Source organism: Brachypodium distachyon, chromosome 4 (assembly GCF_000005505.3).
Source record: "Brachypodium distachyon strain Bd21 chromosome 4, Brachypodium_distachyon_v3.0, whole genome shotgun sequence".
In the NCBI taxonomy this organism is placed as follows: domain Eukaryota; kingdom Viridiplantae; phylum Streptophyta; class Magnoliopsida; order Poales; family Poaceae; genus Brachypodium; species Brachypodium distachyon.
In genome coordinates this window covers 40868510-40883317 of record NC_016134.3, presented here as the reverse complement: position 1 = coordinate 40883317, position 14808 = coordinate 40868510, and the positions used below count along the sequence as shown (strand labels likewise).

The window sequence follows — 14808 nt, the reverse complement described above, 5'->3', positions numbered from 1 at the left end:
TGAGTGATGCTAAGCTAGCGTCAGGGCTTTTTTCACGAGCTCACCACCAGTCCATGTCCGGTCGCTTCTCCACACGTGCCTGGACCCACATCTGGGACCACCTCCATCTACCCGAACTAGGTTGTCCTGGCCCTGCTATTTGTGGCCAGGAGGCACGCAGGAACCAATAGCATATTCATCCTGCGAGTTTATCGTCAGCAGCCCATCTTTTTCAACGCTTTTTTTACCCTTTAAGAAAAATCAACGCCTTTTATGTTCATCCCTGCCTTGAAAAGGTGCTTCCGAGAGTAGAAACCAGAAGCTTTCCCCACGAACAAAGTGAACCCGCTGAGAACCCAAAGTGCGAGTTGCACTCGGCTGAGTCCCGGCGGCTCCCACCACGCTACCCTCTGGCAGGCGGTGTGGACCGAGGAGGCGATTTTTTCGGCTGGATTTTCTAACAGAACTCAAATCAGGTAATTAAGAGCATTTGATGGTGTTCTGACAAGTGGGACCCACATGTCGGATGCCAGGTCGGACGGGTTGAACCGTTTTTTTGTGCACGTCAGCATTTGCCCGACATCCCGTTAAGCTCATTTGTTTACCCGGGAAATCCCGATTCGATTCTGGCATCCGACATGTGCGTCCCACTTGTCAGAAACACCATCAAACGCTCTTAATTACCTGATTTGGGTTCTGTGAGAAGATCTGTCTGAAAAAGTGTGGTTTTGTGAGACAATTAGTCACAATTGTGACCCGTTGAAAGCCTAGTCCCAAGAAATGTGGTTTTGTGAAATTTACTCGTAAAATAAATAAATCATGGCTTGTTTTATTGGATGCAAACATATGCATACGCATTGAAACACTTACGGTCGCATAAAAATGAAATGCAACAATACTGAATCTAATAGATGACTGATTGCGTCAAAGAAAATATATTACTGGTATATCCTAAAGCGATCGATACGTGGTCTTCCAAAGGGGGAAAAAAGGTCACGCATCATCTCGCTATCTTCTTGCAGTCGCATAAAAATGAAATGCAACAATACTGAATTAAGATTAGTGATTTATTATATACTAAAAGCAATATGAGGGGTACCGAGTGGAGTCTTCCCGTTGATCCACATCACCCCAATTATTTTGACCGTTAGATCTGAGAGTTGTAGAAACGCAACCATTAGATCTACGTGATATATAAAGAAAATTTAAATCGTCTGGCTAGAACGTGGAGGAACCAGATTGATACGCATATATGTTTTTAACCTCACCGAACTCTAACCGACTCTAAAGGTAACACGAGTCCCCCTTCCCAATCGCACAGCACCTTCCCGTCCGAGGAGAGCTGGAAGCAGAGAACACGCCGCGCAGGGCGCGGCCGCGCTAATTTAGTTTTTTGTAATCTATAATATACGGAACTAGATAAAGAACGTACGAGTAGTTCTAATTTCCGATTTGTGTTCACGCAAACGCTAGCATGCAGTCCTTAAGCTGCTTCGTTCAGGTGTTTGTATCTTGGTATATATTGGTGCTTCCTCAGGAATAGCCACGATTTAGAGTAGCGATCTATTCATATGTACGGCGCGTAACATCGATTTTGTAGAGCAAACCATCGGGTCATTCTTCTCGCTCGATTTATTTGATTTTGCGTGCATGATTATTTCTCAAGAACCCTGCGATTCTGTACATGGACCGGTCAGTTTCAGCAAAGCATACTATTGTTTCTAAGAGAAAAAGATCCTAACAGTCATCGGTCAGGACTGAGGATCCCAAGATGGTACGGGTGTGTCAGGTCATTATTTTCTTTTACGGAGCCAAATCTAGGAGATTAAAATGTTACGACTTCTCAACGGATTTTTCATGAATCATGAGAATATTAAATATTGAGCTGAACTCCATCAGTTATAATCTACTCTCTCCGATCTATAATAAGTGTCTCAAATTCAGTACTCCCTCCGTCCAACAAAAGATGTCTCAACTTTGACTAAATTTGAATGTGTCTATACATAGCATAAAATCTAAGACACTTATTATGTATTTATGTATCGGAGGGGGTATATTTTTGCAGGAATGAGTTATTACCGGGTATTAAAAAGAACTTTAACAATTACCTATGTTCCTAAATGTAAAAACTTATTTTTCCCGAGTCATACTTTTTCAATTTTGACCAAATTATAGAAAAATGTATCAACATCTAGAATATCAAATAAATATAGTGCTCCCTCCGTTCCAAAACAAGTGACTCGGGACGAAGGGAGTATGAAAATATATATCGTGAAAGATTTAATAAAACTAATTTAGAGTCGTTTATGTTGATTAGGTTTTTCTATAACTTTGTCAAAATTTGAGAAGTTTGACTTATGACAAATCTAGGACTTCTTACAATTAGAAACGGTGGGAGTATATATCAATACACGACCCCCAATTCTAACTTTACTTACTACCGCAAATATTAACTTGGATTACTTATTAACATCACATACAAGCAAATGACCAATTGATCAACATGTGAATTCCAATTTTTTGTACAATCTGATATGTGATGTATGTATGGTCAACCGTCCGAAGTAGAAACTAACAAACTGGTTGATGATCTGAATTTTAATTCCAGATATGTACATAATATCATATCGATCAATTTATAGTACTGGCTATTAGCTTATGCTATGTCACATATAGCCAGCACAATAGTCAACGTGTATAATAGTTAGCTATCAATATATAGTACTTTATTAAAACTTGGCCCGCATCTCATTCTCACAAGGAGTCTAGGAGCACGTATGCAGCTGGCTTTTAGTTAATAGCCCACTTTTTTCCTCTCTCTCTTCTTATCTTTCCTCCAACTTAGCAAAATATAGTACTCTCTCCGTCCAACAAAGAATGTGTCAAATTTGACTAAATTTGAATGCATTTATACCTAAATCATGACTAGATACATTCAAATTTTAACAAACTTGAAACATCTTTTGATGGACGGAGGAGTATTTAAATTCTTACAGCCTGCATGCATCGTCCTATTATACTTGCTCTAAATGGCACATTACTATTAAAATAGTACAGCAAAATATCCGGGACATCATGCAAGTTGCATCAAAGAAAATATCTTAGCACTATATTCTAAAGGGATCGAGACGTCGTCTTCCAAAGGAAAAAAGAGAAAAAGGTCAGACATCATCATCTCGCTGTCTTGCCCTCTTGGCCATACAATCTAGGAAAGAGGCAGGGAGGCACTGCGAGACAGAATCGCCGCGTCAGCTCGCGTGGCTCCGAGGATTTGGCCCACATCTTTTGTTTGGATTAGCGCCCTTGGGCCACCTCTGTCTGATTCCCGAGCGGCGAGCGTTGATCTTTCTCGTTCTTGTTGTTGCCCTCTTTCGGAAGCAACGAAGTGGGAGTATCCTCTTTCGGAAGGAACAATCCTTTTGATGCTACTACTGCCCGAAGTGGGTGTATCCTCTTTCGGAAGGAACAAATCCTTTTGATACTACTACGGTACTACCATCAACCAGTAGTGAGTGACGATGTCCTTTCAGATGCCTTTTTCTTTTTTCCTTTCTTTATAGTTGGACTGTCTGATTATCTGGCGTTGATCTTTCCCCTTTTGTTGCCTGTTCAGTTCATCACACAGGTGAGTAGTATACCCTTTGGGACGAACGACCATTTTGCAACTACTAGTACTAGTCAGCCAGCAGTCAATCACCGATGATAACCGTCTTTTCTTGCTCTTCTGTTGTTCAAAACTGCATGTGTCTGCGTTTGCTTGAGTGTAGTGTCGATTCGTTTAAGGTTTCACAATTTTATTATGCTGCAAGCAGCTTCAATTTGTTCCATGGAGCCAAATCAGGGTAGATTGTTTCAGTAATTCCAGAGGGTGGCGTCAGTTCCACCGTCGCCATATTCTCCGATTTCCCAGCACGCCCCAGTGTCCGGCGCGGGCAGCGGCGGCTCCATGAGCAGCCCTTCCGCGAGGTCCGCGTAGTACATGCCCAGGTCCATTTCGTCAGGCATGTCGAGCTCAAACATGTCGCTGCCCATTACAACCGGCCCGTCAAACATTCCAGCGACACAAGGCTGGAACGATGGCCACGAGCCGGCATCATTCACAGGGACCATAGACGCGATGGAGGTTATCTCAGATGCGGCGACCGGGACGGGGACGGGGACGGTGGCTGCCTCTCGGCGCTGGAAGTCAGCGACGGCGGCGAGGGCGGCACGCTGGATGTCGTCGAGGTCTGCGAGCGCGGGCGGCGTCACGGCGAGGAGCCAGGCGGAGTCCGGGAAATTGAGAAGGCATGCGGCGGCAGCGGAGGGGCCGTGCAGCGCGAGCATGGCCGCGTCGTGGGCGCGGGCGGCGGATTCGGCGGTGAGGTGCGTCCCAAGCCAGAGCCGCTTGCCGCGGTTGCCTGGCACGCGCACCTCGCACACCCACCGGCCGGCGTTGCCCCGGAGACGAACTCCGCGGTACACCGGATGGCGCGTCTCCTTGAACTTGGTGCGCCCCGCCGGGCGCTTCGGCGGTGGCGACCACACCACTCCGTACTGGTCGTGCGAGGACGACGAGGAAGCGGAGCTGATCCATTGATCGTAGCCGTCCATGGCCATGAAGTTTAATTTGGGGTTGCTGCTGGCTTTGTTTGGTTTAGCTTGAGCTGGAGTGCGGTGGAGGCCGGATTGCGACTTTGCGAGGAAATTTGAGTTTGAGCCGAGGAGTTCAGTAACTCTGGTGTGTGGAGTGTGCTCTTTTATAGCTTTGGGTAACGCGGAGAGAGAGGTTGGGGCGGTGTAAGGGCCAACCAGGGAAGGACAGGTGGTGATAAGCGACGCGTGAGGAAATGCAGCGTTGAGCAAAGGCGGCTTCTAGGCGTGGCCTTTGGGCTCCACTCGCCCAGCCCCTGGACTGGAGAGGGGCCCCCAAAGGAAGTAAGGGACGGATGTTTTCTTTTTTTCGAGTTTGCTTTCTCCTCTCCGGCGGAGGCAAAGAAAACTCCACTATAGAGAAGCAAGAACATATGCGTCATGCAGGTGTTGAATGTACACAACCAAAGCTCTGAAGTGAATCATTGGATGATGGTTGTATTCCCTGATAAAAATAGATTAAATATAAAGTTCTCCTTGTGTGTTTCGGTATAGGGCAGAATATGCTTCTTCAGGTTGACGGCACACCTCTTCGGTATATACAGACACTTGTGCAGGACGCGAGACGATTAATGCTTGGGAAACCATCCAAAAAATTTCTTTGACCGCTAACAACTTATCCTGATTAACAGAACCAAATACCAAGAAGTCTGAGCCCGGCTTGATTACGAAACACGACATGCAGGCATCGCATGGTAAGGTGAGGTGGGTTGATAAAATGAGCGAGGGCATGTTTTCCCCCCCTCCAAATGCCTCCAGGAGTCAAACACACAAACCCTCGTCTACTCTGGGAAGGTGGGAAGGTGGGGTGGGGGGGGGGGGGAGTCTCGGGGAGTCTCCCCACCTGAATATATATTCCTCAAAGTACATCTCGCCGGAGCAAGAACACAAGAAAAAACATAAAACCTAAGTACATGGTTACTATACAACAACGAGAAAGCAATCCAATGCATACATAGGCTAAGCTGCCGCAAGGAGGCTCAATGTGCAGCACCGGTCGTGGTATTATCAAACGAATCAGGCAACGAGCAAAGGAGGGTGCTGATGATGGCCGCACAAATGCCTTAGGACAGCACAGAAATGACTCCAGGACACAACATTTGATCAGCTCATAGCAACTCCAGAGACCAACAAGCAACACGGCTGCAATTATTTCCATCAAATAACCGCACAATCATCGTCCCCTATAGCCGTCGAGCCCTCAAAACCAGAAGGAGAATCCGGTGGTTGTGGTGAGAACGGAGGACCGGGGAGAAGATTAAGCTCAATGATCACACACATATGGAAGTGCAAATTCACCAAAGCAAGGAAGGTTATAGCCCGTGGTGGCCGTGGAGAAAAGCGATGAAGTGACATGATCAGAGAGAGAGTACTATTAATGAAATCATCTCCAGTAGAAGGATGGTTTTGGCCCAAAGGAGAGTGTAAATGGAAAAAGCACATGCGGCAACTAACGGAGACAACAAGGCTGTAGAGCTGCGATGCGGGGGAGACTAGGAAATAGCTCTCACAGTGTGAAGAGGAGATCGTCGGGGATCCACAAAAACAACATAGACATTTCCGAAAAGAGCACGGAGATGGCTGACCAATAACAAGGTCCAAAAGCGACACCTCCATGGAGGAAAGCGACGCCAAAACTGGCGCCGTCGTCGCCGTGACCGGACTTAGGGTTTCCCCTAGGACCACATTGACAAGAGGGGTGCGGGACGGTGCCACCAAGGTGGGGAACAATGCAAAATAGCATCGGCACGGAAGCTGGGCCAAATCTGAGACCTTCGTTTTGGGATAAATTTGTGCACGGTCATTGAAAAAAAAAGAGTAGGAAAAAACTTTTTTTTAGAAAGTGCAAATGCAGACGTTCACAGACACACATGTAGACTCGTAGTTGAAAAACTTATTTTAGTTAGTTGCACCATTAAGCGACAAAACGAAGCTTTACATGGGCGATCCATAGCAGTAGGTCTTTCTTTTTCTGGTCATCAGGAATTGAAAACCATCCATTTCTTTTCGAAGAACAACATAATAATGGAACTAAATGTAGTATGTAACAAAGGCGATATATACATCACTTTTATTGGTGTCTTGTCCTGTTGGCCATAGGGTGCACTCTCACGCACGAAGGAGGAACCCAGAGAAGGACGTGCTGTCACCGTGCGCGTGAGAGTGCAGCACCTGCCCCCTCAGTATACTATACCCCTCAGTCACAGTCACGTACCCACCCCCACTCAGTGAATGAAGCTGCTAGCGTCTGGGTTTTTTTTTCACGGGCTCACCACCAGTACGTCCATGTCCGGTAGCTAGTCCACACGTGCCTGGACCCACATCTTGCACCACCTCCATCTAGCTACCCGAACTAGGTTGTCCCGTCCCTGCTATTTGTGGTCAGGACTCAGGAGGCATGCAGGAACCAATAGCATCTTTTTTTTCAATCATCCTGCGAGTTTACCGTCAACAGCCATCATTTTCAACGCTTTCTTCATCTTTTCCTTTCCCATACTGTTGTTTGATGCCTTAAAAAAGTGCTTCCCAGAGTAGAAACCACAAGCTTTTCCCATGAACTACTGAGCCCGCTGAGAACCCAAGTGCGAGCTGCACTCGGCTCCCAGTCCCGGCCTCCCACCACGTTATATACCCTGCGCGGCAGGCGGTGGATCCCTGGAGGCAGGGGCCGCCCTTGCATGCACCGAACAAGAGCTCGCCGGCGAGCTCAAAGTGCCGTTGCGTCCACGTCGTCTCCGCCGTGCAAGCGACCGAGCACTGCTGGAACGCCTCGACGGTCTCGGCGCAGCGTTGCGAGCCCCGCCATCTGGTCGGTGGCGAAAGTGCCAAGCCAGAGATTTTATTGGAGGCTTGGACCGCCTCCTGGCCTTGCTCCGGCGCCGGCGATACACCATGCAAGTGGAGAGTCTCCCTGAACATGCATGCTCTGATCAGCTCCGGGTGAGAAGCTAGACAAATTTAACCTCGCTTGCTTTATACTTTTATTGGATCCAAACATATATCGATAGCCAACATATATTTCCCTTAAAAATATACACATTGTAACACTTACAGCCGTGTAAAAATGAAATGCAACAGTACTAAATCTAAATATCTGATTGGGTCAAGAAAAATCAAACTATATTCTGAAGTGATCGAGACGTACGTCGTCTTCCAAAGAGAGGACAGGTTACACGCACACATCATCTCGTTATCTCGCCCTCTTGGCCATACAATCTAAACATATCTGATTGGAGTAGGAAGGAGGCAGTACAGTGCAGGACTGCGCGCATCGACGCGTCAGCTCGCGCGCGTGGCTCTACATCTTTAATTTGATGACTTTAACCTGCAGGCGGGCAGAGCTGGATGTGTCTCGCCCACATCTTTTGTTTGGATTAGAGTACTAGGGCCACGTCTGTCGACTACCATGGCCGCGAGCGTTGATCTTTCTACTGTAGTTTTTTTGTTGCCTCTTGTGGTTACCACACACGGAGCGAGCGTATCCTTCTGCGGAAGGAACAATGCTTTTGATACTAGTAATACAGTACTAGTCAACACTAGCAGTGGCGCTGTCCTTCCAGGTCCCTTTTTCTTGTTCCTTTTTTTGTATAGTTCACGACTGCGCAAGCGTTGATATTTTCCCTTTTGTTACCTCTTGTAGGTCATCACACATGAAGTGAGTATACCCATTTTTGGAAGGAAGGATCATTTTGCTAATACTACTCCACTGGCCAACCAGCAGTCAATCAGTGATGATGTCCTTTCCCTGCGTCTTTTCTTGTTTCTTTTTTGTAGCTTAGAACTGCGTTTGCTTGAGTCTGGTGTGTTTCAAGATTCGATTCGTTTAAGGTTCCACAATTCATTTTATTAATGCCCGAAGCAGTTTGTTCCATGCAGCCAAATCAGGGTAAATCGTTTCGGTAACTCCAGAGGGTGGCGTCATCTCCGTCGTCCCCGCTTTCCCAGCACGCCCCGGTGTCCGGCGCGGGCTGCGGCGGCTCCATGAGCAGCCCCTCCGCGAGGTCCGCGTAGTACCTGCCGACGTCCATTTCGCTGGTCATGTCGAGCTCGAACATGTTGCTGTCCATTGCAACCGGCTCTCCAAACATTCCAGTGGTGGCAGAAGGTTGGGACGACGCCCAAGGGACAGCATTGTCAGGCGGCAATGGCGCGAATGCGGGGTTGATGGGCGGCTCATTGACGACTTGAACGGTGGCGGCCTCGCGGCGCTGGAAGTCGACGACGGCGGCAATGGCGACGCGCTGGATCTCGTCGTGGTCGGCGAGTGCGGATGGCGTCACGGCGAGGAGCCACGCGGAGTCCGGGAAGTTGAGAAGGCGTGCGGCGGCGGCGGCGGAGGGGCCGTGCAGCGCGAGCATGGCCGCGTCGTGGGCGCGGGCGGCGGACTCGGCGGTGAGGTGCGTCCCGAGCCAGAGCCGCTTGCCGCTGGTGCCGGGCACGCGCACCTCGCACACCCATCGGCCGGCATTGCCCCGGTGACGCACTCCGCGGTACACCGGGTGGCGCGTCTCCTTGAACTTGGTGCGCCCGGCTGGGCGCTTCGGCGGTGGCGGCGACCACACCACCCCGTACTGGTCGTGCGAGGACGACGAGGAAGGGGAGGTGATCTGTTGATCGGAGCCGTCCATGTCCATCAATTGCTGGGTTGATATATAGCTGCTGCCGGCGGCGGCTCGGTGTTTGATTTAGCTTAGTGGGAGTATGCTGGAGTGCCGTGGCGTGGAGGCTGGCCGGAGTGTATGGAGATTGAGCTTGAGCTGAAGAGTTCAGTAACTCTGTGGTGTGTGGAGTGTGCTCTTTTATAGCTTTGCGTAACGCGGTAAAGAGAGAAAGGTGGGGCCTGTGGCCGTAGCCGCGTGGCAATTAAAGGACAGCCAGGGAGTGCGACGCGTGTGGTAAAGCGGCGTTGAGCAAAGGCAGTACGGATGGAGACCAAAAAAGGGCCTTTTCTTTCGAAGAACCACCGTGCCACCCCAGCTCCAGGTGATCCTGTAGCATCAGGCGTGGTGGAGACCAAAAAAGGGCCTTTTCTTTCGTGTTATCTTCTCTCAAATCTCCGCTGGAGGAACCCAAAAAAAAAGTTTTTACGATGCTACTAAATACGAGTATCTAACATGCAAGGTGACACATCAATTATTGGGCATCTTGTCCTGTTGGCCATAGGAGGAGTCCAGAAAGCGACATACCGTACAACCGTGCGCGTGAGAGTGCGGCACCTCAGCACCTATACCCTCACTGGTCACTGCCTCACTAGCAGCTCACTAGAGTCACAGACTCACAGTCACCACCACCTCCACTCAGTGAGTGAAGCTAAGCTAACCATCGGGGATTTTTAACCGGCTGACCTGCATGCACACCTGCCTCGACCCACGTCTTGGGACTAATTAGCGTACTCGTAAATGGACCACCTCCATCTACACGTACAAATATCTCCCTGCTATATGTGGTCAGGACTCGGGAGACATGCAGGAACCAATAGCATCTATTTTTTGGAATCATCCCGCGAGTGGATGGGGAGCAACCACCATTCTTGAACGCGGCTGTGTGGATGTGTCGTTTTGTTCGTCTTTCCTTTTCCTGTAGCTTAAAACCGTTCGTTATCGCTGCCCGAAAAGGTGCTGCCGAGAGTAGAAACCAGAAGGTTTCCAACCAACTAGTGAACCCACACTGATAACCTTAATTTGGCGGATTCAGGAGGCCGGAGCAGCCCTGGCATGCAGCAAAAAGAGCTCGCCGACGAGCACACCCACCGCGCGCGTCCAGGCCTTGCTCCGGCGGCACACCATGCAAGTGGAGAGTCTCCCTGATTTTTTTTTCAACAATACTCGCTGGAATTGCTCGGCCGTGCCCCGTGCCGCGGCAGCTCCGGGTGAGAAGCTAAAAAATTCAACGGAAGAGTTTGCCTCGCTTGTTATTGGATCCAAGCAAATACATACTCATTGAAACAATTATAGTCGTGCAAAAATGAAATGCAACACACCAAATCTAAATCGGGTTTATTATTGTGCCGTCGTATGTTTTTTAGATAGAGATTAGTCAACGTGTTTGATCGTCGCATCGTAGGACAATGATAGCAAGTGAATGAAAAGAGAGCGATGAGTTGGGTCCAACGATTCTGAATTTAGGACTTATATCTTAAAAATCCCGCGACCGAGAAATAACCGGAACAAAAAATTAGGCAGAGCCGGATGCTTCTGGCCCACATCTTCTCGATTAACGCACTCATTCTGATTACCCCCAGCGTTATCTTTCTCCCTTTTGTTGCCACTTGAGGTCATCACACGTGAAGTCAGTGGACCCTTTTTTGGAAGGGACATCATTTTGTTACTAGTACTACGGAGTACTCTAGTCAGTAGTTACACGGCAGTGAATCAGTGAGGATGTCCTTTCCTGTGTCTTGTTATTTTTTTTAGAGAAAATTATATTTTTTATGTCTTAACATATTGAAAGTAGTAAATGATATATTTTTCTCTTTAGAAACCAGACAACAGTGGTCTCTCGTCATCCCATCTAAAGTGTGGTTTTGGTACCAACGTGGCATGATTTTTCCACCGACTTACCACGGTAAAGAGAGATGTGGGGGCGGTGCAAAGGCCAGGCACTGAATCCTATTTTTTTCTTTTAGCGACGCGTGAGGATCTGCAGCGTTGAGCAAAGGCAGCTTCATGGAGCAGGCGTGGTTATTGGGCTCCACTCGCCCAGCTCATGGAGGCCCAAAAAAAGAATATCTAACAAGGGGATACATCAATTATGAGCATCTAGGCCTGTTGGCCATAAGATGCACTCACACGCAGGAAGGAGGAGCCCAGAGAGCGATGTGCTGCACTCTCACGTGCACCTGTTCGCACGCAAGAATCACAGTCGCTCACCCGGCCAGGCGGCCTCCCCACTCAGCGACTGAAGCTAAGCTAGCGTCAGGGATTTGTTTCACGGGCTCTCCGTCTCCGGTAGCTTTAACCGGCTGACCTGCATTCACACCTGCGACCCATGTCTTGGGACTAATTAGCGTACTCGTATATACATGGACCACCTCCATCTAGACGTACCCCAACTAGGTTGTCCCTGCTATTTGTGGTAAGGAGCCAAGGAGGCATGCAGGAACCAATAGCATCTTTCTTTTGGAGCCATCCTGCGAGTGGATGCCTGGATGGTGGGCAACCATCATTTCTGAAAGCAGCCGTTGATGCGTCGCTTTCTTCATCTTTCCCTTTCTTGTAGCTTAAAACGCCCTTCTTCGCTGCCTGAAAAAGTGCCTCCGAGAGTAGAAACATTAAGGTTTCTCGACGTACTACTCCCTCCGTATTAGTTGTCGAAATATTTTATGTATCTAGACATTTTTTAGGTATATATACATCAATATTTGAACAAATTTGAAACAATTAATATGAATCGGAGAAAGTAGTGAACACACCGAGAAGAACGCAAGCCTCCCACCACGTTGCCCTCTGGTGGACGGTGGATCCAGGAGACGCGTAGGAGCAGCCCTTGGATGCACCACACAAGAGCTCGTCGGCGGGCTCGAAGAACCACCGTGCCACCCCAGCTCCAGGTGAGAAGCTAAAGAATTCGACGGAGGAGTTTGCCTCCTTGACCCAGACATATACATATATTTTTTGCGAGAATGACACAAATCGATACTAAAGGTTCGACAAAGCAACGAAAACAAAAATATAGATTAATTGAGATCCCTAAGCCACCAGACGACCACTGCTGCTGCCAGAACGAGCCAATGACTTGCCGTTGTCGGCGCTCTCATATGGAGTCTGCCTGACTTTGTTGAAGGCAAGCGGGAAGTTCTCATGCATGTGCCCTTGAGAACCTTGGAGCCACTGTCACCGCCACCGTACCCTTGAATCGATCTGCAGAATTTGACATATATTGTCGTCACGCACGCACGACAAGAAAACCTAACCTCACCGTCCCGAGGGGACACCTATCAAAGCATACAGACGAAAAAAATTCCAAGCATCCAGGCGAGAAAAATTACGGCTCTCTCTAGTAGATTGGGGGTCTTCTTAGGCTCCGTTTGGCATTGCAGTGGATTATCATAATCCCTTTTTTTCACCCGCTTTTCGTTATTTTCGTGTTTGGCTAACCTATTTTCGTCTGTATTTGTCCACAGCACATTATAAAATAAGTTCAACGCGGCACAATTCAGCAATGCCAAACTAAGCCTTAGACGTCACCATCTGCGGAGGCGGTGGACAAATAGAAGGTCGACGATCTACCATTGGAGGGGTGGTGATGGCGGAAGTGAAACCTATATGGGTTTTCTAGGGGAAGAGAGCCGGCTTCCAAACAAATACATACTCACTGAAACATCGTCTTCATGAAAAAAAAATGGAATGCAACAATACTAAATCTAAATATCTAAATATCGAATATCTAAAGGGAGGCATCGTTTTCCAAAAAGGAAAAAAGGACACAGTACAGTGGGGTCTACAGGAAGGATGCAGTACAGTGCGAGACCGCATCATCTCGGCTACTCGCCCTCCTGACCATACAATCTATAGGAAGGAGGCAGTACCGAGACCGCATCGCCGCGTCAGCCCGAGTGGCTACGAGGATTTCAGGAAAACATCCAGTGTCCATGTGTGATCACTTTAACCGGCTGAGCTGGATGTGTCTCGTCCACATCTTTTGTTTGGAGTGGCCACCTCTATCTGATTATGGAGAGGCGAGCGTTGATCTTTCTCGTTCTTTTTGTCTGTTGTTTATTGCTACCACACACGACGTGAGTTTATTCCTTTTTGCATAGTTCAGGACTGTGATTAGAGTAGTAGATTAATTTAAGGTTCAACAATTGTATTACGCTGCAAGCAGCTTCAGTTTGTTCCGTGGAGTCAAAGCAGGATAGAGTGTTTCGTTCCGTAGTGCCAGAGCGCGGCGTCAGCTCCTCCATCGTAGTAGTATCCGCTTCCCCAGCACGCCTCGGTATCTGGCGTCGTCTGCGGCGGCTCCATGAGCAGCCCCTCCGCAAGGTCCGCGTAGCACGCGCCCAAGTCCATTTCGCCGGACATGTCGAGCTCGAACATGCCGCTACCCACAACAACCGGAACGTCAAAATCCCCAATTTCAGAAGGTTGGAACGACGACGCCCACGAGCTGGCCTCGTCCATGTATGAGGGCAGCGCAGACGCGCTGGAGGCGACCTCGTCGACGACGGGGACGGTGGCGTCGCCGCGGGCGACCTGATCCCGGCGCTGGAAGTCCGCGAGGGCCGCGAGGGCGGCGCGCCTGACGGCGGAAAAATCGTTGGGGAGCACGTGGGGCACGGCGAGCAGCCAAGCGGAGTCTGTGAAATTGAGAAGGCACGCGGCGGCGGAGCACCAAGGTCCGCGCAGCGCGAGCATGGCCGCGTCGTGGGCGCGCGCGGCGGAGTCGGCTGTGAGGTGTGTCCCGAGCCAGAGCCGCTGGCCGCGCTTCCCCGGCACGCGGACCTCGCAGACCCAGCGTCCGGCAGCGCCCCGGCGACGCACGCCGCGGTACACCGGGTGCCGCGTCTCCTTGAACTTGGTGCGCCCCGCGGGGCGCTTCGGCCGCGGCGGCGCCGGTTGTGGACACGCCGCCCCGTGCTGCTCGTGCGAGGACGACGAGGAAGGGGAGCTGGCCGCGTCCATTTGCTCGCTAGCTTGCTTGATGCTGCTGGGGCTTAGTGCTGGATTTAGATCAGTAGCTCAGCCTGGTGTGTCGGAAGTGTGGGATGAGAGGATTGAGCTGGGCTGCTGGAGGACGGGGTTCGGTCAGTCAGTCTGGTGTGCGGGAGCTCATTTTATAGTTTTCGGTGACGCGCTGAAAAGGAGGCACGTGGCTCGTTGCCGGACTGCCAGGTGCCCGTTGGCCAGGAAAAGCTGGAAGCAAACGAGTGAACGACGCGTGAGGATGCAGCGTTGAGAATAGAAAAAAAGGGTAGCTTCCTCTGCCGAATAGAGGGGATTGGGCTCCACTAGCTGGCTGCTAGCCCATGGAGGCCCAACGAATAGGTATTTTTTTTGTCGCGTTTGCTTCAATGGCTGTATAGCCTTTGCTTCAATGGTTGCCATGCCACGTATTTTCGTGTTTTTTGTCTTTTTCTTGTTGATTCATTGACGGAGAACCAATTTTACAGCTTGATTTGCAAGGAGTATGATCTCGGCATTGCTGCGTTCAATGATCTTATGTTCTCACCGTTTGAGGTGGACTGCTCATGCGGCTTTT

General features: G+C 49.4%; 3 protein-coding genes across 3 annotated transcripts; all 3 read right to left on the bottom strand.

Annotated features, from left to right (window-relative positions):
• Positions 1-2960: 2960 nt before the first annotated feature.
• Positions 2961-4688, bottom strand: CBF4 (dehydration-responsive element-binding protein 1H). Its single transcript, XM_010240092.3, has one exon. The coding sequence runs from the start codon at positions 4576-4578 to the stop codon at positions 3832-3834; it is 747 nt and encodes a 248-aa protein (XP_010238394.1). The 5' UTR covers positions 4579-4688; the 3' UTR covers positions 2961-3831.
• Positions 4689-8433: 3745 nt separating this feature from the next.
• Positions 8434-9525, bottom strand: CBF3 (dehydration-responsive element-binding protein 1H). Its single transcript, XM_003576701.4, has one exon. The coding sequence runs from the start codon at positions 9243-9245 to the stop codon at positions 8493-8495; it is 753 nt and encodes a 250-aa protein (XP_003576749.1). The 5' UTR covers positions 9246-9525; the 3' UTR covers positions 8434-8492.
• A 3482-nt stretch (positions 9526-13007) lies between these two features.
• On the bottom strand, positions 13008-14348 carry CBF2 (dehydration-responsive element-binding protein 1H). Its single transcript, XM_003576700.4, has one exon. The coding sequence runs from the start codon at positions 14229-14231 to the stop codon at positions 13455-13457; it is 777 nt and encodes a 258-aa protein (XP_003576748.1). The 5' UTR covers positions 14232-14348; the 3' UTR covers positions 13008-13454.
• Between the last annotated feature and the right edge of the window lie 460 nt (positions 14349-14808).